Source organism: Pungitius pungitius, chromosome 20 (assembly GCF_949316345.1).
Source record: "Pungitius pungitius chromosome 20, fPunPun2.1, whole genome shotgun sequence".
Taxonomy (NCBI): domain Eukaryota; kingdom Metazoa; phylum Chordata; class Actinopteri; order Perciformes; family Gasterosteidae; genus Pungitius; species Pungitius pungitius.
Genome location: NC_084919.1, coordinates 8,955,279 through 8,983,144, shown reverse-complemented (window position 1 = coordinate 8,983,144; position 27,866 = coordinate 8,955,279). Strand labels below are relative to the sequence as shown.

The 27,866-nt window shown below is 44.1% G+C and overlaps 1 protein-coding gene across 4 annotated transcripts in view; it reads left to right on the top strand.

Annotated features, from left to right (window-relative positions):
- Positions 1–27,866, top strand: part of stxbp5a (syntaxin binding protein 5a (tomosyn)) — a 71,418-nt gene that overhangs the window by 34,533 nt on the left and 9,019 nt on the right. For all 4 annotated transcript variants that reach the window (XM_037450252.2, XM_037450249.2, XM_037450248.2 and 1 more), the window contains exons 5-19: positions 3,413–3,547; positions 10,043–10,106; positions 10,903–10,986; positions 16,750–16,873; positions 18,182–18,260; positions 18,739–18,893; positions 20,199–20,271; positions 20,520–20,667; positions 21,857–21,924; positions 22,567–22,607; positions 22,901–23,121; positions 24,377–24,558; positions 24,773–24,898; positions 25,167–25,318; positions 26,401–26,463. In XM_037450252.2, the coding sequence (XP_037306149.2) occupies positions 3,413–3,547; positions 10,043–10,106; positions 10,903–10,986; positions 16,750–16,873; positions 18,182–18,260; positions 18,739–18,893; positions 20,199–20,271; positions 20,520–20,667; positions 21,857–21,924; positions 22,567–22,607; positions 22,901–23,121; positions 24,377–24,558; positions 24,773–24,898; positions 25,167–25,318; positions 26,401–26,463 (1,715 nt within the window). The remainder of the gene's footprint in view (positions 1–3,412; positions 3,548–10,042; positions 10,107–10,902; positions 10,987–16,749; positions 16,874–18,181; positions 18,261–18,738; positions 18,894–20,198; positions 20,272–20,519; positions 20,668–21,856; positions 21,925–22,566; positions 22,608–22,900; positions 23,122–24,376; positions 24,559–24,772; positions 24,899–25,166; positions 25,319–26,400; positions 26,464–27,866) is intronic.

Below are 27,866 nucleotides of genomic sequence, written 5' to 3'. Positions count from 1 at the left end.
GGAAGGATCCTTTTTCACAGCGGCACAAGCCGATCTCAGTTGGGTATTAAGCGACATTCAAAGTCCACGTAACGTTAAATGAGTCTTCATGACCATGGGTAAACTTTATTGAGGATCTGGCACAACACAGCGACCTGCAAGTAGCGCAGAGTCTTACATAAAGGGATGTACGTCTTAATGCGAGGCTTTAGAATTTATCTCAAAGGGATCCTGTATTTGCTCGTAAAGTCTGAAACGAGAACCCATATTTCAGTGACGGTGTTACGTGCCTACTGGTTTTTGAACTACTGGTTTGGCTACGGGTGCGTGTTTGTTTTCCCCCGGTGTTACGTGCCTACTGGTTTTTGAACCTACTGGTTTGGCTACGGGTGCGTGTTTGTTTCCCCCCGGCAGGCAGGTGTTGTCTGCCTCCGTCACTTGAGTCGTCACACATTTGCAAACATATTGTTCTGAAAATGTTCAAAAATGCATCCCATATCCATTGCAGCGATTACGATTGTATAAGTGAGCACTACGTCACTGCCACGTATGAAGAAATACATAAAAGAACATTTATTAAAAGTCCGCCACAACCGGGATTCGAACCGTGTCGCGCAAAATAACGTAGTGCCACAGAGCGGCTGTGCTACCCACTCGGCCAACCGAGCTTGATCGATTTCAGTTGATTTGTATATTTTAATAGAGTTGTATATCGTCAGTGGCAAGCAAACGTTTTGGTTTAGGGTGAACATTATATGTTCTTTTATGTATTTCTTCATACGTTGCCACACTGATGGCATGAAGAAGAGTTAAAGCCCCGTTATTATTGGACATGGATACAATCCGAAGCCGAAGGTGTTTTGGGTGCTCGCTCCTTCAGCTTGACGCACGCTACTGATCTTGAATCTAGAATCGATTGCTCTACCTTAGTGTCCCGGATGTTGCTGTGCCAAGGTTGAATTTATTTGGGTTGAATATTGTAGCCTCCGCATATTGGTGTGCCAAGGTTGAATTTTTTGCGGTTGAATATTGTAGCCTCCATTTCGAATATTTCAACATTTTTTTTTTTTAGGTTGAATTTTTTTGCGGTGTTTTAATGTTGAAAAACATTCAGGTACATAATTTCAATGCATAAATATTCAGTGCTAGAAATTCAATCAACTTTTTATTTCAACCCCCGATGGCACAGATTTACTTCCATATAGCAGCCCGTCACACTAAGCCTGCCGCAAAACACGCTGCGCTTTATGTCCGTTTTACTCGAAATGGACCGTAACAAAATGAACATCACGCTGCGTTGAAGAAGACAGGCTTGATGTGGGCATTCGGCAGAATCAAAGGTGGCCGCCTGTACAGGTGTGTGTGTGTATACATATATTTAATTCAAGGAGTTGATGCCGGAGTCTGAAAAGCAAACACAAGGCTGTACAGCCACGGTGATAAATGCACACACCGTGCTTGCGGCCCGGAACACATGCATGCTCACATGCATGCTCACATGCATGTGAGCATGCATGTGAGCATGCATGCTCACATGCATGCTCACATGCATGGATGAGGCACATCTGTTTGTGCAGAGGGAGAAGGACATTCATTCTAGCGGACAGTCCACAAGTTGTCATAAAGAGATTTGTAGCTCATGAGATTGACTGTGGCGTGGTGCGGCAGTAATTCATCTCTCGCAAATCCTAAACATCACATTCATGAGCAACTCATTTCAATAAGTACGAATTATGTTTCCCCAAATATGTTTGGTAGGGTGTAAATGAATTATTTCTCGGTGAACGGATTGCATCGTACAGATTTTTCTCTTAAATGATGTGCAGTTCTTGCAATATTACTTTGATATTTGATTAAGCCCGACTATTCTACTGTTTGTAAATGCCATATGTAAATCTAGGTTAGTGTGTTTGAGTCATTCTGAATGTTTTGTGAGTCTCTGGGCACATTTTGAATGAGATTTAAGTCCAGTATCCCAATTCCTCCCAAAAAATGAATATATTCATGTTTAGGAGCAGAGCATTGGGGCAGAAGGGGAGGGTGTGTGTGTGTGTGTGTTTTTGTGTGTTTTAGTAGGAACTGCTACTCTCCACAAAGCCCTGAAGCAACAATGGGAGAGACTCAGAGAGAGCATAGCAGAGAGAGAGAGGGAGAAGGAGGCTTTCTGCACATTAAATCACGTGTGCCCTCAAAGTCAGGGCAAGGACACGTTCACACACATCCATGTGTTGCTGTCCTGTTGAGTGTATGTCTTATTATACCGCATAATGCCATTTTATTAACAACATAAATCCATACTGTATAGTGAAAGCATCTGTCACCAAAAATGTTCCAGGAGGAAACATATATTGGAAGGTCAGCTTGTACGAATCACATGACTCAGATAGTCAGAGTTTGAGTCCTGCATCCCAAATCTTAAAGCTACTAAAATGTAGTTAATGTCATTGGGAGCAGATATTGTACCGAGAACTAATTCAAAATCTTGATTGGTTTTGCATAATCATTCCATTAAAATGTGTCCTCAATATGTGGACATTTATGATGTTAATGTTGATACAAATATTTACTATACATTGTTGCGTCGAATGGTCGTGATGTTATGTAGTTTGGAAAAAGTAATCTCAGCTTGGGGAAAGGCTTCTTCTTGACGGCAGATATTGGATTCTGACATTTTGCTTGCTGTGCGTTGTTATTCGATCGCTAAATACCAAGCCATCTGTCATGAACGAAGAGGAAATACCCCAGCGTGTCCTTTCTCTGGGAAAGTAATGGATAAGGAAGAAGGGGCCGTCACAAGAGATTGATACAACATAATTTCTCCCCCCCCCCCCCCCCCCCCCCCACACACTTGGGTGGTGTGTCCCAGCTGCTGAGCCAGGGGGGCGTTGCGTATAGCTGCAGCCCTCTGAGGTTCACAGGTGGAGCTCAAAGCACAGGGCGGAATAAAAAGAATCACTAAGAGGAGCGCGGCAACCTTGAGAATATGAGCAAGGCGGATTACCAAGGTCGTCCATTATTATTCCTCAGACGGATTCGGGGGGGGGGGGGGGGTTGAATTGAAGGATGGATGAAAGAGCAAAATTATGGGAAAAGGGATGAGAAGATGAATGGATAGCCGCAGCTGAGGCGGGAAGGGTTCCTAACCTCTCCTTAGACTTAAGTCTGATGGATGGATGAAAAGAGGAGATGACGAACCCATGAGAATTATACAGTGGGTGTCTCTCTCTGCCCTCATGTGGCCCCGTAGGTTTCAATGGAAGGTGGCTGATTGAAAAAATCTAAATTCCCTTTGGTTTGCCACCCTCATCCCGCTGAGTGATTTTTCCCGGGCCCCCCCCCCCGCCCCCCGTCGTACCTGTCCCGCCCGTCCCTCCTCACCTCCCCGTCATTCTCTGCTGCACCCTTTTAATTCTCGTGTCCTTTCTCTTCACAGAATAACGTTCTGCCACCTGCCCTTCCAGAGCAAATGGTTGTACATCGGCACAGAACGAGGGAACATCCACGTCGTCAACGTGGAGTCCTTCATGCTCTCAGGCTACGTCATCATGTGGAACAAAGCCATTGAACTGTGAGTGAGACGGCCCACGTGTCACCATGCGACGCTGCTCCCACTCTTAATGCCCTCACGTTTGCTCTCTACTTCGTCCTCTTCCTGCTAGCCTTTGTGTGGTGTGGAGGTGGGTGGGTGGGGGGGGGGGGCTTCTCATCCACAGTGAATCACCGATACGCCGATCAATATTTGAACTCTGCAGGAATCAAACTCGCATAAGCTGCACTGCAACAGGGATCCAACGCTCTATTGACTCACCTTGCAGCACTCGTGCGAGGCAGGCGACGCACTGTAGTCAGCATTTTACCTTTCAAAAGGTTACTTTAGCTTAAATATAATGAGATAAGAAAGAATCATTAGTCAGTCTATCACTTCCAACTCCCGTGCCGGGCTCCAGGTAGTGAGCGAGCTGTCTCTTTGCTGTTCCGATGGATCTGTCAGTTTGACAGGCTCCATTTTGGTTCCCTGCTGTAGAGACTTAAATTATTCACTGGAGCGTTTTGCTTCACGCTTTCCCCCCTCAACCCCTTCTGTGCATGTGTGTGTGTGTGTGTGTGCGCATGTGTGTGTGTGTGTGTCTGTGTGTCTGTGTTTGTGTGTGTGAAGAGAGAGGGAAAAGATGGAGGAAGGAGGGAGGGGGCGGAACAGGTGTCTGCCGAGATCAGTGTATGGTACACACAGACGTCTCGTCTTGTCGACGGGGCTGCAGGGAGGAAAAGGCGAGAGTGAGTGGTGGTGGTGGTGGGGAAGGGGGGGTGGAGTGCATGACTGAAGGGAGACTGGAGTGGATGAGACACGGCTTTTGCCTGAGGTAAAGGACATGCGTAGGAGGAATGAGATGGAGGAGACGAGTGAAGTGGTGACAGAGGTATAAATGCAGGTAGCAGAGGGCAGAGCAGAGGAGTTGTGCAGATAAGTGAGGTTAAAAAGGTGGAAAGGTTTTCAATTAAAGAAAAAAAAGGGCAGAAGAGGGAGGCAAGGAGGGATAATAAGGAGAAAGAGGGTAGATGCTTATAATAAGATAGAGAGGTGGATACAGGAGTTGTTGTTGACTGAAGGACATGCGATAACGAAGACTTTTCTTTGCCAGACTGTCTCCATTTTTGGATTGTTATGTTATTATAAATCACACATTGCAAATACTGAACACATTTTCATTCATATCTGCAAGAATGTCATGAAATGACATCTCTAACTTACCGCCATTTCTTTAACTGACCCGAAAAAAGAATCATGCAACAACTTTGTTCAAATGCAACATGTCTTTTGAAATGTAACCCCCCCCCCTTATTCAGATTAAAGCAGCTTTCTACTTCTTTTGGTTTGGGCCGCCATCCTTGAAGATGGCGACAGTGCCATCAATTGATTCATTGATTAGTCCCAGAGGCTCTCAGTCTGCAGGTGTGTCCATATGCATGAGGGCGTGCGGTAGGCTTGAGCCCGATCAGAGCGCTCTGATGTCATTCTCTTGTCCCTTTTGTTGCCTGCCAGCTGTGGGGTTGGGAAGGTTGCGGTCGTCCGGGGTAGAAAATCCTCTGTACCTTTCCCATTGTTCTCCTTTGACGCCAGCGTTTCCCCTTCGTCCGCCCGACTACACCCCCCCCCCCCCCCCCCCGCGCCCCACGTTTGTATTATTGTCATGGCTCCAATGCACGTTATGCTATTGAATGGGATTTTGAAAATGTTTAGCCCTGCCTACTGCACCTCTGTATCTGTTGGAATTGCTGTAATGAGTCTTGAGCATGATGTGTACCGGGGTCATCGTCCCTTGGGCCCTACTATTTGGATACAGGCGGCAGTAGCTGTGCCAATTGCCTCTTAGCTTGGCCTGGCTCGGGCCTAACCCAGTTTGTGTGACTCACATATACTGTGGACATAAACAACTGCGTGAAACTTCAGTTCAGTCAGTGCTTTGGGCGTTAAGGACATGGCCATAAGGCCACATGTGTGTTTGTTGACATGACGCACCGTTGTATGTATACACGGTCAATGCAAGAATATTTGTGTATATGTGTACCTGGCAGCGTGTGTGTGTGTGTGTGTGTGTGTGTGATTTGATTCAGCTAGATGAGCACAGAGGGCCAGAGAGAAGTGGGACAGGAGTGGTAAAATGTTAACAGCGTGCTGTGACACATAATCCACGTGAACATGTTGTCCTGAGGCCTATTGTGTCCTCTTTTATTTCCCTCCACTCAAGACTCTGTAATTACTTCCTTCTACGTATTTCTTTTACTGCATACTGTTTTTATGCATTTGGGTGGGTCTGGTACAGCAGTGTCCTACTAGGCAAGCATCCCAGCCTCCACTATACTTAAAGGCAAAGTGGTGCCAGGAACCCAGGATACAGGAACCCTATTCACTTGGAAAGGTGGGAATTACAAATCGTCTTGAGGATTCACCTCATTTTATTCACTTAAGTATAGAGATGAGTATATTGTGCAGTTGGCACTTTTGAAAGTGATCAAGTCTTGGATTTGAAATTTATCATCTTCCAAAGTTTACATATCCTATTAAGGAGCTAATGTTACAATGGCAGGTTGTGTTGAAAGTCAAAACAGAAGCGTGTCCCATTTCTTTATAATTCTGTATAATCATATTTCATAATAAAAAATAGCTGAAAATATACTTTAGTAATGGTATTACAACATTTCAATAATAATTCTACATTTTAACACGTGCACTTATTGGCTTCTTTTTGCAACGCATGAGAGAACGCCTGAGAGAACTCTAGCATGTTGAATATCTGAACCTTTCTGAGAACCCAAAAGGTTTCGATTGGCAATGAGAACGCAAGAGATTTTGTGTCTTTATTTGCCCCCGACTCGCAATGGACAATCCTGGACCCCAGTGTCCCCCCGAACGTTCACTCCTCCCAGTGTTTGTTGACCCGACCTCGCTTGGACGGATGGACTTGTCGGAGGATTCGTAGTCTGATTATATCTGTCACCCTCTGTAGCCGGTCGATCCTGCAATGTGCAAGATGTATAGTGTTTGTGAGGCTTTAACTCTCACTAATGAATTCAATTATTCGTTACCTTTTTTTACTTAATCAGGACAAAAGACAAAGCGTTTTCAGCGTGTTCATTAATTCCTTCTCAGGGACAGTCAGCTAACGATTCTAAATCAATGCGCCGCCTCCATTAAAGGAAAAAATGTAAGATGATGGTGACCAAAACATAAAGTAGCCCCTCTGCACTTACCCGTACTGTATAATATGAGCACAATGACATGGCTGCATAGATTCTAGACAATAACTCTTTCCTGTGGTCGGGTCATATCTAAGGTCTTCACAAGGGCAGTAACTTTTTCATTGCAGACCTTGGGATGGTGAAAGATTTACATTTGATTTTGTATGAAAGTATTAATGAATGGTCTTGATTTTTTATTTATTTTTTGGCAAGTATACAAGGTATAAGCGGGATAATGCCCTGAGAGCTGTCCATTATCAGGATTTAGTGGACAGAGGGGAGGCCAGATCCATTAATGCCCGATTATGGACACCTTCTATGGGCATTATCCCCTACTTAACCGACAGATAAGGGAACAAGCATATTTTCCCAAAGGATACAAGTCCTTTAACTGCAACACATCACTGGTTGTGTCTGTTGCCCTTGCTGTCTTTCAGTGAGCTTTTAAAAAGGCAGCAGACTTGTGTGTGTCACGGCTGAGCCGTCAATGGCCTTATCAGTCAACAGCAGGAGGGGATCTAATGCAAAATACTACCGCTTTGGTTCTTTCATGTACTGAAAAACTTAACCCAAACTCAGTACAGCTGGGCTAGCACTCTAATCTGTTGTGCTATGCGTTAAGGTACAGACACACACACCCGCACACATGAAATCCCACTCTTGCAAGGTGACATAAGGATTATGTCACCCTTCAAGCCGTGTTGCTGCAGAGACATTGTTGCCTTCTTTGCCTCGCAGTGTGTCACCTATGGTGACACCAGATGTTCAGTGTCTGACACTGTAACAGTAGGTGTCATTTTTAGCAGAGTACACATTATTTTATCCACATATTGTTGTTTATTTTCTGTGTGTAAGCGCATTTGTGGCCGCTCCGAAGAGACGTTTTTTCAAATTAAAAAAAAAAAAATTCAAGGCAGACACTCCCTTTTGCCTAATAATCACCCCCGTCGTAATCGTTACACCCACATACATATCCTCAACATGTATGTGTGCGTGCACACTCAAATAGTCGACTCTCCGTGAAGGAATGGAGGCGTCACTGTGTTTGAGATGAATGTTTGAGACTCTAATAAGGCTTTGGTGCAATAAAGCTTCATAGCAAGTTCCTTTTTTTTACCTGGAGGTGCCAAAGAGCAGATCTATAAAGTGTAACAAACGAAGCATTTAGTGCAACTTAAGTTAATTGTGTGTGTTACATGAAATACCTTGAATCACTCGTTGTAAGACAACAATGTTATAGTCACAACTGAATGATGCCATAAAGACAATTGCATGATCATAGTAAAACAAGTATGCACATCAGAAACTCACTGGTTCTTTCATAAACCAAATGTTTTTTACCCCTAAAAACCTTTTTTACTCTGTATGCAAAACGCAGAGTCATTAGCAGTGTGCAGTCAGAAATGTGTGCTTACAGGACCGTGTTGGTGCAGTAAGGCAGACAGTTTGTGTCTGTGTGTGTGTGTGTGTGTGTGTGTGTGGGGGGGGGGGGGGTTGTGTGTTTATGGCAGAGTATGGATGCGTTTTGGGAGCCTGTCTGTGCTCTGCCCATTCTGCCTCTGTTGCCATGGTGACTCCTTCATCTCCAAACCTGACCATGTATTTTGTTCGTGTCAGATTTATTTACTGTACAACATCAGGTTTTAACAAACCTTATTTGCTTGTGGATTCCCACGAGAGGAGATGGGGAATATTGCGCATGAAATCCTGAAACAAAAGGAAACGAACCGCGTGGGACAAGCCGCCTTTTATGCAAGTTGCATTTCGTAATCAGCAAGAGGGTAATTGTTTGTTATGGATGTGGGTTTTACAAATGGGGTGGATGTTAAGATGTCTCTCAACTGTGCCGACATGCAAATGGCTGTGTGCGTGTGTGTGTGTGCGCGCGTGTGTGTGTGTGAATGGGCGTTCTGCTATGGACGCCTGTTAGCTGAGAGACAGGCAGTGACGGGGGATTAGATGAATCAACAGCTCCAGCTGCAGCAGAGCTTAGGTAATAAGGCTCTGGCACAAACAGGCTAAATATAGAGACAACTGACTGACTGCCTGCCTGCCCACTAACTGCTACCTTTTAACACACACACATCCACACGCACGCACAAGCAAACACATACAAACACACAACATGACTAGTCTTCTCTGGTCCTTTGCTTGTACCTATAGGTGATTTCTTACCTTTTTAAATGGGGTCATCCGAACGCAAGTCATATAATGACTCAAATCATTTTTACACCACCAGGAGTGTAGCAATGTTATCTTTAAAAAAAATTGATGAATAATCAAGCAATGAATATCCTTGATCTCAACATGATGATAAGAAATAATCCTTTTTGCTATAAGTGTATCATAGATCCATAGATCCAGGACTGAACAGGAAGAAGCGCGTGACTCAAAGTTTCAATTACAAATCCCTCTGTTACTTCAGCACCATGGACAGCAATACTCAGCACAGTTAGGCTTCTCACATTTCAAAGCCATTGTCGGGGCCTTAGATTCTAATTGGCACAAACCTCAGTCAGATAAAGGATCAATGAGTCAGGCAGACTAGATTAACATATTCAACGAAACAACCCCTCTTTCTGCTACAAAGGGATGGAGACGGGGGAAGATGGAGAATTGCAAGCCAGTACAATGCAGTTTTCCACCTAATATTATCACCATTGTGTGTTTGTCCTTCACTCAGAGACTTACAGCTGATTCAAAAACTCATGACCACCGTCTGTATTACTTCCTCTTACTTTCCCCCTCTGTTGGGTCAGCCCCTTGCACTGGCTCCCTGGCATAGGGATTATGTTTCAGGCTCGGTTGGTCTCCTACAGCTGCGACCTTCTCTGGCGCTGTGCAGATCCACATCCTCCCTTTCAGGCCTGGCAGGTTAGGTGAAACCTGCAGCCCCCTCTCAGTGAGAGAGGAGATTTGACGTAAGGCCGTGTGGAGGGTAAAGCACGGACAGGAGGAGCAGAGGAGGTTGGCAGCCGGGCATTTTGTGCGGCCTCCGCCAACATGCAAATAGTCACACACACACACACAGGCGCATGCACATACACATCCTCTGGGGACCGCCTGACTTGCCAGTGCCATCCATCACAACCTTAACTGGGCTTAAGTCTTTGAACAGGCTTTTAGTGCCTTGCAGTGATTGGTACATATATCCTTCGTGGTGGACCCCTTCAGAGACACTTGCTTTCCACCTCGAACCCTCCCCCTGCAGCACTATGTTATGTGAGAGAACAACGTCCACGGCCTTGTTTTTAATGTCTGACCTCTGCATCACAGCGTGAAGAGAAAAAGGAATATGTGTCTCTCTTTGTGTCTCCCTCATAAGGTCCTCCAAGGCTCACCCTGGACCAGTTGTGCATATAAGTGACAACCCCATCGACGAGGGAAAGGTAAATGACAACGCTTGTCTCTCCACACACACACACACACACACACACACACACGCAAATAAATGTCAAAACTCTCATTATGTATATCGTGTTTCTGATAGCAGTCACTAACAGCATATCCATAAACGGTGTTGCATCGGACACCCCAAACAGAAAGGCGACAACGAGGTCCAGTATTTGATGTTGTTGAGAGAATATACAGTGTAGACCATATCAACGCCTTGGTTTGCTCTTTCTATACTGTATACTCTCTCTATTTGCTGTCAATTTGGTAAAGCCCTTTTTCTCAAAAGCTTTTTAACCATACGAGTCAGATGACTGGCTTAGAATTACTCACCAAACCATCTCTTTTATATATATATATATATATATATATATATATATAACTACAACTTTAATTACCTTTAGCACACAGAACATGCTGCGTTTTCACAATTACAAATACGGGGCTTTACTACAGCTTTGTCTCCCCAGTGCACATGCTAAAACAGCTCCGTTGTGTGGAGCTGAACAGTTTTATTCACCCATTTTAAATTTTAGAAATAACTCCTTTAAAAAAAAAAACCCACACCGTTATGTTCCTAATGAAATCCTTCAACATCGTCTCCTGTGACCCGTGCTGTGAAAGTTTCTCCCTGAGCCATCCCCGGGTCTGCTTACATCCGACTTCCTTTCATGCTGCGCGATAGCATCAAATGTATTACTTCTTTTTCCGCCCATCATGTGGTTCATTCCATCTCTCCTCTGTCATCTCTCCTGCCTCTCTCGCTGACTCCCTGTCGCTCTTCCTCTCCAGCTCATAATTGGATTTGAGTCCGGGATCGTGGTCCTATGGGATCTGAAATCCAAGAAGGCTGACTATCGCTACACTTACGATGAGGTAGGCAAATCTCCCTTATTTCCTTTCAGTGATTCCTCACACTTTTGTGCAGTTCAATGAATATAAAGCTACATTTTGGTTTGCCGGAAGAGAGTTTACGTCCAACTCTAACGGGAGCCACCAACGGATTTTTTTGCTATGGAGCTACAAGGACGATTCAAATAATGTTTGTGGTCTTTATGCTCTGCTAACTTGACGCCTCCTGTCATTACACAAAAGAGAGTGGCATCAATCTTAAATAGTGCGTACCTCAGTCAATCTATAAGAATATCAGTTGACAAAATCCAAACTCTTTTGCCAGGGCTGCAGTCCTAAAACTAAAGAAAAACGCCGTTGTATTTACAAGAACAACAGTGTGTGAAATGCATGATTTAAGCACATCATGATTTATGCATGGTCTCCGGAGTGATGTTGCAAGGCTGCACAGTGATTTGCGCTTGCATATTGCAGCTGTATAAAACCCACCTTTTTAAAGCACTGAGTCATGTAGCTTCATTGGCTTCCCCAGAGGCAATAGTGTGTGTCTATAAATAAAAGACGACATGACAATGAAAAAGGAGACTCGGTGTCAGAGCTGCTCAGATCTCTCTGTCCTGGCATGTGTCAAACCAAGACCATGCCCACAGACCATAGTGTTTGTACAAAATCGTATCTGCACTTATGTAGTTTCTATCTTCTGTGATGGACGTGATGAACTGTATGACACCCCGTGTTGTTTATGATGGTTCTATAGAATATCCTCCTTGCCATTGTGTGATCTTGCATACATGAATGAATACAGGATCTCTCATTTATAAACGTGTCATTTTGGTGCCAAACTAAACAAGCACTTGGAAATAATTACAACCAATAGCAATACAAGGGTTCCTAGTATCCTAACTAGCTTTTTCAGGCTCTTCGACGCAGAGCCAGACTGACTGATGATCAGATTATTGTAAGGCGCATGCTGATGCTCCTCTCCTTGTCAGGGCTTTGGTGTTGTGACGTGTCACCACGTAGACACAAATGCGAGATTGGATATTGTATGTTCAGTCCGCGTAGATCTCTCTCTGTCTCCCCCCCCCCTTGTCTCTTCGCCACCCCCCTCCCCCCACTAGCAGATAAGCTAATATCCCCCTGCTGCTCTGAGGGCATTACATTCTCTCACAAAGGAGCTCTCATCTCTTCTCTCCAAACCCCTACAGTGACACCTCTCCAGAGACCAGGGGGGGGGGGGGGGGTACAACCTCAGACCACCTCATTTTGCTCACAATGTTTTACACTGAGGAGGAGAAAACACCTGAAACACACAAAAATTCTTTCCTCACCTTTGGAACTTCTTAGAGTCAGATACATTGAAAATCCCAGGGAAGGAGAAATCTAGATTGCAGCAATTCTTGCTTGCTCTTATGAACACAACATTCAAAGTTAGCCCCAGCTCACTGGACGAGATAGAGAGGAAAGGAGAGGGAGAGAGTGAGTGAGTGAGTGAGAGAGAGAGAGAGAGCGCAGCAGCAGATGATATATTATTATTATACAAAAATCTTGTTGTCGGATTCCTGGTTTTTTTCTGACCTTGTGCACAACTCTGCAGGAAGGCGCCACATTGCCGTATTTTGTGTGAACGCAGCTTCCTCCCACCTTCTGTGGCCTCGCTGTTTCGCCTCTGTGTGTGTGTGTGTGTGTGTGTGTGTGTGTGTACGCGTGGCCCACCCGTACTTTTGGTCGAAACAGACACACAAACCTTGCAGCTCTTCGTACACCCACGTCTCCATCAGGGTTGGAGACCCCACCTCACCCGAGCGCTGGTTTTGGATTGAGGACTTCACGCGCTCTCTGCTTCCAGGCGGAAGGTGCAGCTCGCTCAGTTACACGCACTGCCACACGCCACCTAAGGGGTCATTTAGAGACGTTAGCTTTCCGTGAGCCTACGCATTCAGTTGTGCGATGGGCTTTGTTGTTCAGATTTGGAATGATTACCGAGTCACTGAAGACTGAAATGAATGCCCAACCTCAAGGTGGTTGCTATGGAAACATGGGTTTAATTTGCTCCATTTCAGCCAATTAACCTATATTCAACATTAGTTATAAGCTGTTGGTACAATTGGAATTATTGTGTGCAAATCTGTGTAGCAGTTGGTAATATTACTTAACGGGCAAATATATTTTTTACATCTATTAAATGCTTTGCAAACTATGTTCTTCCTGCTGTGCTCTCGTTTCCCTGCAAGGGGCTTTCATTCAAACACTTATTTCCCTAGAAGCTTGCCGCCAAGTATCAAAGTTGTCGACTAAAAAGGGGGCTTTTCCTCTTCTCCTTTTCAGCGGCAGAGTAAACCTGAAGTCTGTTAGAGAAGGATTGTGTCTTTGTCGTTGTGTGGCTTTCTAAACAAGAGAAATACCGTCTACCTTCTCATACTTCAGAATAGATGGATGCAGGGGGTTTTTTTATGAGTGATGTCTGCTCCGTATTTCTTTTTTTTTTTACAGCTCATGCACTCACACAACGTCAGCATGCAGGGTGCTCATAGGGGAAATAATGAAATGGTTCTGACTCAAATGAACGGCAGCTTTTGTTAGTTATGCATGCTGTCAAACTGCAGGAATGTCAGCAGCTCAAACCTGGCCCTTAAGTTTCCAGGCAGAGTGCGGACAAACAGCAGGGGCCATAAAACTTTAGTTTTTACAAGCTCACTGTAGAGCTGAGTGAGCACGCCGTCCACTCTCTCCATCAGAAGAGTGTCTCTTGTTAGCTGTGGATCAGCAGTGTGGGTTCCCATTGAGTGTTAGCCAGAGAGCATCCGTCACTCTGACCCCGCCCCATCTGAACATTTAAGTTCTCTTCCTCACTCAAATGGGTTATTATATTTTTTTACTCCAGTCTTTTAAAACAAACCCTTTGCATTCAACCTTAACTTTATTTTTACATGTCTAAAGTCAAATGTATTTCCCTTCTTAATGGTTTTACATTTCTTTTTTTATTTGTATATTATTTTAAACATTTCTTTTCACCTTGGTTCCATCCATTTTGTTCTTGCTCTCTTTTCTCTTAAGCTCTTTTTTCTCTCTGTCATATCTTGAATTGGAACTAGCAGTCTCTGCCCAGAAGCCCAGTGACTATCTTGCTGGTGAGACTAACATAATCAGAAAATGCAACGGCCAACATGTCGACTACTGAACGCAGCTGCAGTTTGTTGTAAACAAATGAGCACTTTTTAAAATCTGGTTCCAAACGGGAACAAAACATTGCAGCATTCCTGAGAAATACTTTTTGATGGACAGCTCAAATGACTCCATTTGAAAGCAGATGCTCCAAGTTATTTTTGCTGAAGTTGAGCCCAATGTTTATGAGGTGGAAAATATCATTCTTTATATGACGAGTCCCTGTAGGGCTTCCTCTGTATGTTACTGTCAATTATGCTAATGTTAATTCCTTGTTAAAATAGAAGAGGAATCCCTTTAGAAAATACTTGTTGATTAATTTATTTTTCCTAATTGTACTAATTCGATTCTTTTTAAAAACAATAAGGTAGTTACTGTTGACATTGTGGCCCCCAAATGCCTTTTGAAATGTTTTTGAAATTAATCAATTTTGGTTAAAGATTCTCCTGCGTGAGCTAAATTACCGCGTGTGTGTGTGTGTGTGTGTATGTGTGTGTGTGGCACTTCAAGGCTATTCCAATTAGGCTGTGATGTGCATGTTTATGTGTACGTCTGTTTTCCTTCACCAATCTCCATTTGTGCGTTTGTTTTCCTCTTTGCCGTAAATAAATTGTTTGTGCGTGCGTGTGGGAAGGCAATAGCTTGTGTATGTGACACTAATAATTGTTGACTGAATTCTATCATACCCCAAGGACCAGTCTGTGAAAACTGACCTAGTGTAATAAATCATCAAGTCTTTTTAATTGACATTGTTTGATATGATGAGTACCATGTGTTCCTATTACCCTAATCACTTTCTAATTAAGAACACAGCAATGCTCTCTGTTGGGAATTTATTCTGTCAAAGCAGCTCATAATTCTTCTCCTACGACTCTGACTCAGTTGTAGCATTTCTGCAGTTCTAATCCTTTATCTCGCAGTCTATGCAGTCAACATAAATAAAAAGCACACAGGTAACTGACCTCATTCGTATGTCACCTTGACTAAAACCCAATCTATATAATAAATAGGCCGTGAACCCTGACGTGTTGTAGTCCAAAATCGTATGCAGTAAAGGATAAGACATTTTCCTTTTAGATTGTAGGAAGCTAAACATTTTGCATAATATGAAATGAGTTCACACTGTGTTGGACACAGCGGCTGTAACTACATCTACGCCTCCGGGCACCGCACACTGGTGAATCCCTTCTGGCAGGAAATCATTGACAAACTGCATCCCACCTGTCCCCCCGTCACTCAGCCCAGTGCCTACCAGAGCTCCCATCCATCATCCGCACCGATGAGACACACGCGAGCCGTGACTCATCATGGCTGCAGTTATTTCTAATGAAACGATCCTCACCAAGAGGGAGTCAGGAAACTCCATAACTAAAGAATGCTTTTTTGAAAAGAACATTCGACTACATTTCCTGCGTCTTTGTGGGAGTCGGAGGGAGTGAGTCATGGACGGTGTAATGATACAATGTGAGTGGTGCATCTCTGCAGAAATGATGTCACGGAGATAGGACTCCGCATCCTCAAGCTCACGGTGACCCGGAGTCTCTCTGATGGAGACTAGGAACACCCACCTCGGGAAGTTATCCACGTTATTGATTTCAACTTTGCCGAGTTCAAGGTTCTGCCCAAGCAAGACTGTGATGGATTATGTGCTTTACCAGCAAACAATGGAAATAAAGATATGATCCAGCTGAGCATATCGACGGTGAGACAAACTGGGACATTGATCCCCCCCCCACGCTGCATCATTTGGCTTTTCTTTCTGTAATAAAACTCCTGCCCTTTAATGAGCCCACGCTGTGTTACCACCAGTTATTAACAAGTACACTTTTAAGTCAGTTGAGGACAGTAGACGAGACAAAGCTAAATGCACTGGAGCTTTTAGCTTGAATTCTGAAGAGGGAAGAATGCACATTGAGGATTGACCGACCAGCACATTCACTGGGTTAAACGACGTGCTATGAAGAGGGGATCAATAATCCTGGTTGCCCTTTATTGGGAGGCTTTGGGCATGATGCGTTTGTGTTTACAATGAAGGCTTGTTGGTCAATAAATCATTGTGAACCACATCAAAACTGTTAAGGTGAGGGAAGGGGATGAGAGGGCACACTTTTACCGCCTTTCCACATTTTTATATAGATCTATTAGGTTTTTCTGGCCCAACAAAAGATTTTCAAGTAAATAATGCAAAAATTGGAATTATGATTACTTGCAACAATTGTTTTTTTCCTTCCTTGCTCACTTTTTACGATCACATTGCCGACTAAACGTCTGTTTTATTATACTCACTATGACCTTCTGTGCCTTTTTTTTTTTCTTTGATAAGCGAGACGGACTAAACTCCTGGACGAAATGACCAAATCCATTTCCGCCTTTACTCCACATTCAGCAAGTCAGGGCCCCGGCTCTTTTTAACCTCTCTTCTTCCTCTCTGTTTGGAGAGTATTTAATCCAGAGTCAAGGTTGTTGAACTCTGTACCTTGTGGCCAACACACTTGCAGCTTAAGGTAGATGGTGGCCCGTGACGCTTCATCTGGCTGAACCACCGACCCTCTGCCTCCCTCCTGCCCCCCCCCACCCCTCCTCCCCTCCCTCCTCTCATCCCTCCTGCGTGTTGTTTCCTAGGCGATCCACTCAGTTGCCTGGCATCACGAGGGCAAGCAGTTCATTTGCAGTCACTCGGATGGAACTCTGACAATATGGAACATCCGAGGCCAAGGCAAGCCCATACAGACAATCACCCCACATGGTAAGGACGCACACACACAAACTCACCAACACACACACAGGATACGCGCCATCTTTTCAAACTAGTTTCCACCTCAAAGGGTTTCAATTTCACCAACATTAATAATTGTATTTTTTTGCTGGTGGTATATTGTTTTTTTTTAACGTATCTGTTATATCCATCTCTTTCTAAAAACAATAATGATCCTTTTTCGGTGTTTTTAGTGTTAATTTTCCATCTGTTTGCATCTTTTTTAGGATTACAACTAGAAATGACTTTGTAATTACGGCTCAAACACTCAAGAGAAAAAATCAAGTTCAGACTTTGTACAAATACTTCAGGACGTCAAGCGTTCCCCAGGGAGAGCCATGTGGTTAAAACTAATTAAGAGTCCATTAAAAATGAGCCGTCATGCACCTCTCTGAGTCAGATGAATCACTCTACACCTCCATCAACATTCCCCCACCATGAAACTCCCCCATTTCAGCCAGAGGATTATTGCCAGTTCAATTATGTCCCGCCTCTGTTTGCCCACATTAGTGCCGGTGCTCTGTTTATTTCCCCCAGAAAAGCCTAAAAGTCTGCTCTTGTGAAGATGCATTTTAATCCATACTCCTCCGTACCCCCACACAGCGACTCATCCCACAGAGCACTCTGACAAGTCACTCGGATGAAGGGACTGGAGGAACCAGACCGAGTTATGAGTGCAACAAATGGACAGAGAGTCAGTCAGAAAGAGCAACAGAGACAGGGACTAAATGAAAGGGAATGACTTTTTTTCAAACTGTTTTTATGTGGAGGGAACTGTTTCACCACGGAGGCTTTTTAATTAGTTGTTTTTTCCCCCACTGGTGCACGTAATTAGTTTGGTATTTGATGGGCATTATGTAAATGTATTTTACAGGTTGAAGTAATCCTTATAAGTCCTCTTTTAATTGTCTTCAAAAATCTGTTATTCAGTTGTGTAGTTGTTAAAAGCGGCTCTTTATTATACATACCTGCTTGGTATGAACCTTTTTTCGTCTTTGCTTTGCTTCAAAAGTAGTTTGGATATAAAAAGGCACTGCTTGTGCATTCTGACATGAACACAAAACAAATGTACTGTCATCCAAGTCATCCACGATGGTCACACCTTAGATGCAAGTCCCTTCCAATGTATTTGTCTTTATTCGTACTGCTATTTCTCGGCTGCTCTTCAGAGCTGCGATTTAAGTGCAGATCAAAACAGCTTCTAGGGAGCGAAAACAAAACGAGAGAAAGACGGGAGGAACAAGACAAGAGGAGGTGAGGAGCGATAAACTAAAGTAACTTCTGTTTGTTCTATTTTAGGAAAACAGCCCAAGGACGGGAAGAAGCCGGAGCCCTGTAAACCCATCCTCAAAGTGGAGTACAAAACCACTAGAAACGGGTATGGTTTCTCCCTCCTGCTTACACACGCACACATGCTGGCATTGTTATGCTTAAATATACAACATAGTAATGGCAAAAAGGCACACGAAGGCTGACACCGGTCAACAGCTGTTGCCCAGGCAATGTGAGCAGATTATTGTACAAGTAGATACCAAGAATTTATTCTGAGATCTTTTGACTTTCATTGCAGTTTTTCTTTTTCAGTCCGGGGACAATGCATCAGGTGTATTTCTCAAATACCATGTCCAGTTAGTACAGTGAAAAGCAGTTTTAAATGGTAGTTTTTAGATTTTAATTTGAAAGTTTGTGGTTATATTACGTTGTGGTTTCACGTTGTAACACCACCGATACAACCACACTCTACGATGTGTAACGTTAAAGACCATCAGCAGACCATTTGTAGGTATCTTCTAAGGTTGTAGAATGAACTGCATTCATGCAGAAATCCAGTTAACTGTTTGCGACTTGTGTTGCAGGGAGCCCTTCATAATCCTGTCTGGTGGTTTGTCCTACGACACGGTAGGACGGCGTCCATGTCTGACGGTAATGCATGGGAAGAGCACGGCTGTGCTGGAGATGGACTATCCCATAGTGGACTTCCTCACACTCTGTGAGACGCCATACGCCAACGGTACCTTTGTGATCATTGGATTTGCGTTACGTTGTCATCCGTTCCTCCTTGCGTCGATGCGTTAGAACCGCGCACGTACACCCGCTGTTTATTACGTGGAATTGCTTGCCCCTGTGTTAATTTGTTCCTGTAATAAAAAAGAAATTTCCCATGGGTAAAAATGGTATCCCCGTTTCATTATCCGACACACGCAACATAGATATAGATTTTTTCTTTTTCACAATAGCCTTCCATCCAATCTGTCTATTATGGGATGTATGTAAACAAGGACAAAAACTCCAGGGCAGAGTTTTCTGGCACGTATACAGCTACAGGCGGGACGAAGGGGTTACGTAATAAAGGTGATTGCTCCCTGGCAACCTGATTTGATTTGGTAATGGACATCACCAGGTCTTTGGGTTACACAATACACGTCTGTCTGACAATGTGCAAGCTTGGACCAGTGTTAGAGGGTAGATTAATAATCCTTATTCTGAGCTTTCAGCCACACCTCATAGCCTTCTTCTGGAGAGAGTTTTAGAAAGGCAAATAGAATTAGAAGAGAAACAAAAATAGAATACATACATTGGTCAAAAAGTTAGCCACCTATACTACATATTTTTCTCTTAACACCAGTTTGCATGCACAAAACACATTGCACAATGTCCAAAAAAAACATCCAAAGAAAGAGGAGCTTTAGCTACAGTCTAATACAGTATCTACACATACATTTTTTATCAAGGTTCGCTGTAATAAAGTATTTAACCTCTGCTACTCCGTGTGAGGCATTTAGATCAGCGTAAATCCATGAAGGAAGGAATTTACCTTCCAGTGACTGTTATATACAATGGATTTAAAAGAACAATTCTGTCAGATCTGGATACAAATGTACCCTTTATTACTATCTATTACTTCTGTAACGATTTTAAATGACAAGAGTCAGAGGTGGGTGCAGTTGGCTTATTTAGCAGCAGAATGATTTGTGCTGGTTTAAGTGTTATAACCCTTATAAGTTTTTATATATATAGTTTATCCGTGGATTAAACCGCAGGGTTACTTTTGAATGGGAATTTCTACTCTCAAATCAGACAATATTTAACCGGAGCAATTTCCCCCACTGATATAAATCTAATAGTTTAATCAATTTCAAGCTTTCCTGCCATCACATCTTCAGGGCACAGATATGATAATAACATTTGCCACAGAATGTCTAAGAAAATTTCCCCTTGTGGTTTACGGATCTCGAGCAAGTTCTCGCTCAAGGAATTTCCACAGTGCAGAAGGTGTGGTGTGATGAATGACTCTCCCCGTGGTTTCTCTGTGTAGATTTCCAGGAACCGTACGCTGTGGTGGTCCTTCTAGAAAAGGATTTAGTGGTGATCGACCTTGCACAAAATGGGTGAGTCGAACTATCAAACAACTCTTCACCATCTTTTTTTTTTTTCTTCATAATTGTCTGCTGAAATATCAAAGTTGGCCTATTAGGACTCATCTTTATTATATACGGGATAGACCTCTGTGTGATATTACTTACTTTCATAACTCGTGCTCTTTAATATGCATGCAGCAGTGAATGAGATTAATGCACCGATACTTGGCAGACTCACTCAATTAAAAGCTCATTTGTCTGCGCCCTCTCGCCCACAGTTACCCCATATTCGAGAACCCCTATCCTCTGACTATCCACGAGTCCCCTGTGACCTGCTGCGAGTACGTCGCCGACTGCCCCGCGGACCTCATACCTGCACTTTACTCCGTTGGCTCGCGGCAGAAACGACAGGGCTACAGCAAAAAGGTGCTGTTGTGTATAGGAATGCGTTCTTTCTTAAAAAAACACTGCATGTTGTTATCGGTGTCGCGTCTTGTCGTCTAAATGGAGAATCTGCCACCTCTTAAACACAGCAGTGGTAAATATCAGGCATTGGATACAGACCCTCGGGGGCGAAAGGTTAAGGAGTTCTTGTTCTTGTTTACAATGTGGCACATGAAAGTAAAAAAAAAAAAAAAAGGAGAAATGTTTTGTGGAAGCGAAGATGTTTGTTTCTTATTAGAAGACAGAGAAAAAATCCAATCACATGACATGTCTTTTGGTTTAAGGTGTAAGTTTCCTGAGAAGTCCCACATTATTTTTTTCAAATGTCAAATAAATCACTTTATTTATAGAAAATGTATCAATAGATCTAAATAGCTTATTTTAGCAGGTACATTTCCCCAACATCTGCCTTTTAGCAATGTCCCTGTGAGCATGGTAACATCATTATTTTAATATTTAGCTGCTTTTCCTTCCATTTCCAACACAGGCAGACAAGGGTTTACGTTAGTAATAGAATAAATAAATAATACCTCCTAATGGAAAACTCATGCATGAGTTCATTTTGCATCGGTGGCGGTAAAGTTTGTTTCTGTGATGCTAAACGGACTAAACAGTTTAAGCGCCTCTCTCTTTTACACCTCCTCTCTCCTCTCATTGCCCTCTCATATTCCTGTATTACCTAAGACAGACACCCCCCCCCCCTCCCTGCTCTTTCAGACATCATGTATGCCTGTGTTCTTTTTGCCTGTCGCCTCGTTCTAGCTTTCTGTGGTAAATGTCAGCATGTACTGACCCAAACTGGCTGCTCCCCTTTTTAAAATTTCTTTTTTTTTTTAAGCAAAGGCCTGGATGAGCTGCGGGAGGGCATTCTCACATAAAGATCACCACGAGTCATCCTGATGACCTTTGTATGTGTCAACGTGTTCAAACCCCCCCCCCCCCCCTCCGCCAACACTTGCACGCGCTTTCAGAACGAGGATAGTGCATTATGTACAATTGAAAGACCAGCTGAGGGGGGGGGGTTACACAAAAGGATCCCCCCCCCCCCCCCCACGCACACTCTCACCCAGGCGCAGTTTTGTTATGTCGTCTATTCCTGCAACCGTTGTGTGATGATATTGATGCTGCGTTTCTTGACATTATGCACCGTGCGTGTCTGCCATCCATCCAGGAATGGCCCATTAGTGGTGGAAACTGGGGTCAAGGCACACAGAGCTACCCAGAGATCATCCTCACTGGGTAAGACGATGCTGATTTCATTAGCGTTAGCATTAACGTCGTGCTGCGACTTCATTTATCTCACCCCCTCCTGCACCGTCAGGTCTCGACAGGAAAAAAAAAGGAGCTTGTCTTTGAATATTTACTGTAGGTCTTTATATATTCCAATCATGTGCACTACACGTTCTTTCAATGTTTATTATCTCGCTCTAAGCTGTCTTCAGGGGGGAGGAGGGGCTTCTTTTTTCTTTTTTTTTTACCGAGCACACACAGTGAAGAAGTGACATTGAGGTATCGGTTCGGCAGGAGGAGGCTTTCACTCCTCGCCTTCCTCCATCTCGCCTCACCCCTACATGCTGTGTTACTATTCTATACAGCCTTCTGTTTCTTATTCTAAGGGTGCCACAGGCTGCATCATATCCCTCACCCATATGTGGGTGGATCGGAAGGAACCAACTTATTTGTTTGGTTTGTTTTTATTTACTACCCAGGAGGAATTTGTGTCTTCAGTTGGTATTTAAAATATGTGTTTTCTTTTGCTTGCTTAGCTTTCAAACTAATGTACTGAGAAATTGATCATGCAGGCAATAAGGCACATATTGATATTCGTCTCTGTTTTTCCTCTTAATTTGATCATTTTCTGTCCTCCTCTTGAATTCCCAGGCATGCTGATGGAACTGTGAAGTTCTGGGATGCCTCTGCAAGTGAGTTCTCTCAAGGGCTAAGCTTTGTTTATGCTTCAAGAAGTTATTATTATTATGTATTGTTGGTCTTAGGGAAGAGAAAACACTTTTAAAAACTAATATAAAACCACTTTGAGCCCCAACCTTCACACAGACAATACAAACAAACATGTTAAGTCTATCAACAATCAATTACTTGTAGTTCAAAGCACCGCATTGCCTCTTGTTTCATATTTCTTTAGAGTCAGGTCTTAAATGTGACATGTCCTTGGATTGCGGCTGATACTTTTCTCCTCTCTGCCCTTTGACCCCAGTAATGCTCCAGGTGCTCTATAAACTCAAAACAGCCAAGGTGTTTGACAGAAACCGGTCAAAGGAGGACAAGGGCAGCACCGAGGCATCAGACGAAGACCCCTTTGCCATTCAGATCATGGCCTGGTGCCCCGAAAGCCGGATGCTGTGTGTGGCCGGAGTTTCCGCCAACGTCATCATCTACCGCTTCAGCAAACTGGAAGTAACTACTGAGGTGGTGCAGGTGGGGATCCTTCTTCCAGACGCTTGTAATACAACGACAAATAAGGGCTATAATGTCAGATGCTGACACACATCCACAAACACACACACACACACACACAAACACACACATGCTCTAATATCTGCCTAGTCAAAGGCAGTACGGTTGTCATGCCAACAGACGGAGCAATGAAAAAGCGAAGCCAGGCTGTTATTATAATCTTTGCTGATAGCGACGTAAGTGCTCATGGGAGTCGGTGTTTAATGATATACTGAGAGGAGAAGCTCCTACATTACACGTGAGAGGGTGGCGTCCATCCTTTTGCTGGAACAGCAGGGTGTTGAAGTGAGAACCAGCAAGACATTTTATTTCTTCGTCATTTTGGCAACGTCTTTCCTGTGAAGCTGCTGTTGTATTGTTGCCCTCCGCAGAGGTCGCCTGTCAATCACAGTGTGTGGGAGGTGCCGCTTCCTCGCAGGTCTGAAAATGAATATTTTTTTTTTAATTTTTTTTTTTTTTAACGCTGGTGCCATCAGTGTGTTCGGCACAGTTTGTCAAAAATGATACAATTTGTTTGTCTTTTCCAAGCAAACAGCAAAAGACTGATTTTCATCAGGCACCTCTTTCTGCAAATGCGCTGATTCATGTGTCAGAGGAACCTCAGGCCGACGCTCCAGGTGTGCTAGTGGGATGTGGATGAGGACTAAATATTTACTGGCAAGCTGTAATTAGGAGAACAGCCTCCCTTCACCTCCATCACCTCGCAGGAATGAAGCAGGAGGACCAAAGGAGGCGGGAGTGAGAATCCGTAGAAGGGCGCTGATCCCTCTTCACTCCCACGTGTCAGTGGGGCTAATGAGACTGACAGAATGCAAAAGAGAAAAGAGCTCATTGTGTGTGTGTGTGTGTGTGTGTGTGTGTGTGTGTGTGTGTGTGTGTGTGTGTGTGTGTGTGTGTGTGTGTGTGTGTGTGTGTGTGTGTGTCAGTGACTCTATGAAGGCGGAGGTTTCAGAGAAGTAGCCTGAAGGAGGACTTAGAAGGAAGGGAATATTTCAGTGTTGGAGGACCTCTCTGACTCTCTCTCTCTCTCTGCCCACACACCAGCACATTTACAAGCGCACAACGTGTCACACAAATCTCTTTATTATCACAGTCAATCTTTGTGTTGTGGGGTTGTCACTCACGCTCAAATGGCTCAGAGTCTTTGTACCTGTATCGTGATTTGCGATGCTCTTTTTCACGTCCTTTCCGTCTCCTCCGTGTGTGTCTCGTACAGCTGCTGGAGGTGCGAATGCAGTACGAGCTCAACGACATCGAGTCTCCGGACGGAGGGTGCGGGGGTGGGGAGCAGACCCCGGCGCTCCCCACCCCCGGCGCCTCCCCTCAGACGAGCGGCCCGCCGTCACACCCCTCCACCAGCAGCAGCAACTCCGACGGAGGCAACATGCCCTGCCTCAAGTACGAAGCGCGCACGCACGTCCTCACACCGATCACATCCTCCCCCCCCCATGAGCACCGAGGGCCCACGCACACGTTCTCATACACAGGGGTCTCGCGTTCTCACCCGCAGCCTCCCCTCCATCCCACTGAAGCCAGGCCAGCCACACCCCCCCCCAATCTCTTTTTGTGAAAACATGTTTGGGTGTCTCTCTCCCTCTCTCTCTCTCTCCAGAGTGCGCAGCACCCCTCTGAAGCAGTCTGCAGGTTTCCAGGTGGATCTGGTGGTGCAGCTGGTGTGGGTGAGTGGGGAGCCCCCGCAGCAGATCACCAGCCTGGCGGTGAACTCCTCCTACGGCCTGTGAGTACGCAAACGGCCCGCCCGTTTCGAGACTAGAAGCAGCTCCCCCCTCCCCCCCCCCCCCCCCCCCCAGTGCCCACCGTTTGTACTCTGGCCTGTACCATCTGAGGCGAAGACTAAAACCGGCACAGGGCCACTTTTTAATGCTCACGGGCTAAAAAGGCACTTTAAAAGAATAAATCAAATCCGATTCTTTCCCTTTTTTTAATGGCTCTCACCCATCCTCCTTCTCCCACTTTCCCCACTGACTCTGTTGCCCCTTCTCCAGTGTGGTGTTTGGCAACAGTAATGGTCTGGCGGTGGTGGACTACGTCCAGAAGACGGTGGTGCTCAACTTGGGGACGGTGGAGCTGTACGGCTCCAATGACCCGTACCAGAGACAGCCCCGCTCACCAAGAAAGACACGACAGCCCTCTGGAGGTAATGAGGAAAAGGGATGAGAAGGAGCAGCGTAAGAAGAAAAGTCTTAACTTTTCTGGCCACCAGAAATCAATTTTTTTTTTAGGTGCTACAAAAATAACAACATAGGTAGCAGGACCAACATTAGTATAAATCTAACTGAATCAATGAAAGAATCCCCTGCACTAACACATGGGTGTAAATGAAGCCGACTAGAGACTCCTGTGCCCAAACACACACACATACACACACACACACACCGCTGACCTGAGAAGCCTGATTTTGTTACGGTCAGTTTGAAAATGCCTCGTTGTGTATTGACTCTTAAAAGAGCACGCAACAAAACAAACTCTCAGTCCATCTCTCTCTCTCTCTCTCTCTCTCTCTCTCTCTCTCTCTCTCTCTCTCTCTCCTCATTCACCCATACACATTCTTATAGTCCATCCCTCTAACACACTGCAGCCTCATGGTATCCCTTTGAGCTATCAGGACGCTTTAAGACACTGCCACCCTGTGTTGGATGCGGGCAGTGTAGCTGCGTAGACGATGCCGCAGTGTCATGACGACGCACCGCCCATACTTCAGCAAAAGTTTGATGGATGAATCTTTGAATGCTCTGCGATTCATTTGAGAGTTTTTTTTTTTTTCACACATGTTCACCCAAACGCTCACGTATACACCAGCACGTGCACGTGTAAATACACACGGAGCATCTGGTGTCACCGACTGGTGAGCAGTAGGCTGGCACCTGTCAGAGCTTGGCGAGTGTGAGCAGTAATCAGGCGTCCAGCTGTGTTTCTATGACAACAGGCGCTGCTGTCTGCTTGGCTTTCTGCCTCAAAGGACAATGTCGCACACACACACACATTCCCACACAAACATGCACGCGGCAAAGACAGGAATTAGACCTTCACCTGGTGCACAAGCAGTGACGTGGAGAGAACTTTGGGCGTGGGAATCAGACATTTGTTCTTATCAATTCTCCACAAAAAACAATCCCAGTTAATGTCTGAGGTTTTTATGAATGAATGAATGAGCCCCCCATTGGTTCCTTTCCGCTTCCTTTGTATCGCATGGATTGAAATGTTTGATCTCTGCTGCAGGTCTGTGTGACATTAACGAGGGTTCAGCCACATCAGAGGACCGCTGCAAGTCCCCCACTTCAGGTAACATGTTCTTCAGCATCTTATTCTGGAAAAGTGGGAGAAATATAGCTAAGGCTTTGTGTTATCTAGACTACGCACTGATCACTAATATATATATATATATATATGTATATATATATATATATATATATTAGGCCATGTATTCGTATGCAAGAGGAACATTGTTTAAGGAGTACAATTTAAGTAACAAGAGAGACTACTTTTTTTACTGTTTCTGTTTCTTCTTGCCGTATGCTTATGGAATTTTTTTTCTCTTACCACTTTGCAGAGCTTAATAGACAGGAATATATATTTTTTTACTGGATTATAGGTTGTGAATGTATCCAATCCTAATCATGCTAATTCAGTATGAACGCAAAAAAATTATCATCTTGGTAGAGAAACACAAGGATTTACCTTAATTGGCGAATAACTTGTAAAGACCAACCTGACCCTTGGGTCATGTCATGTATTAAGTAACTGTTAATTGTATAACATAAGTCACAAGATGATGTCATTTAACTTTTCACTTTTAAGCAACAATCTTCTTTCAGTAACCTTTAAATGTGCTGATCTGTTGACACCATGTTCATGTCAAGCTGTTTTTGTATCAGGAATTATACAAACAAACAAAATCCATTTTCACTTAGTATATCATGCACCACAGCCACAGCAGACTGCAGTCCTATTTGCAACAGCAAGATGTTCTGTTGCTCTTTTACATTGTCTCCTCTCTTAATCTGCATCATTAGTATTTCAGCTGAAGGTGCTTGAAGAGAGAACAGCCCAGATCCATATCATTAGGGGTAATTTGGCAATGAAAATGAAAAGCTTTTTTAAAAGGTCAAAGAGAATAACAAATCTCAAAGTCTGGAGTCCTGCTGCAGGTATGATGCCCGTCCCGACCCCTCGTGTCTGGTGCCACCAAACTGGCGTCTGTCTGCTCTGCATTATTCATAGAACGGAGAGAGTGACAAGGCGTTTTTTTGCAAAGAAAATCTGCAGTAATTTAATCTAGGGTTGAGCAATGAAGAGCTTTTTTGGTTTGTTTCTACCAGTGGAAGAATCCTGTTTTTAGATGCTTTTTCATGCAGATTCACCTTGAAGAACGTTTCAGAACGATGAAATAAGACTCCCCTAGTGCCAGAAGAGGGCCATTAAAAACACTAAGTCCTTGGGTTTGTTCCTTTATTTGCATTAACAACAACGTTGAATCACGGCTTACATTCGTCAATGCTAAACCACTTTTGATTATGCATTTAACATTTGAAGGATTTACACGCAGCACCCCTTTACACCCCTAAAAAAAAACCTAACGGGGGTGAAGTGTTAGATTCCAACCAGTGTCCTGAACATCAGAGTAACAACAGCGACAGCTTGTGTGTCGTAATAAGCCAATGGTTGTTTCTAATTTACTTTACTTT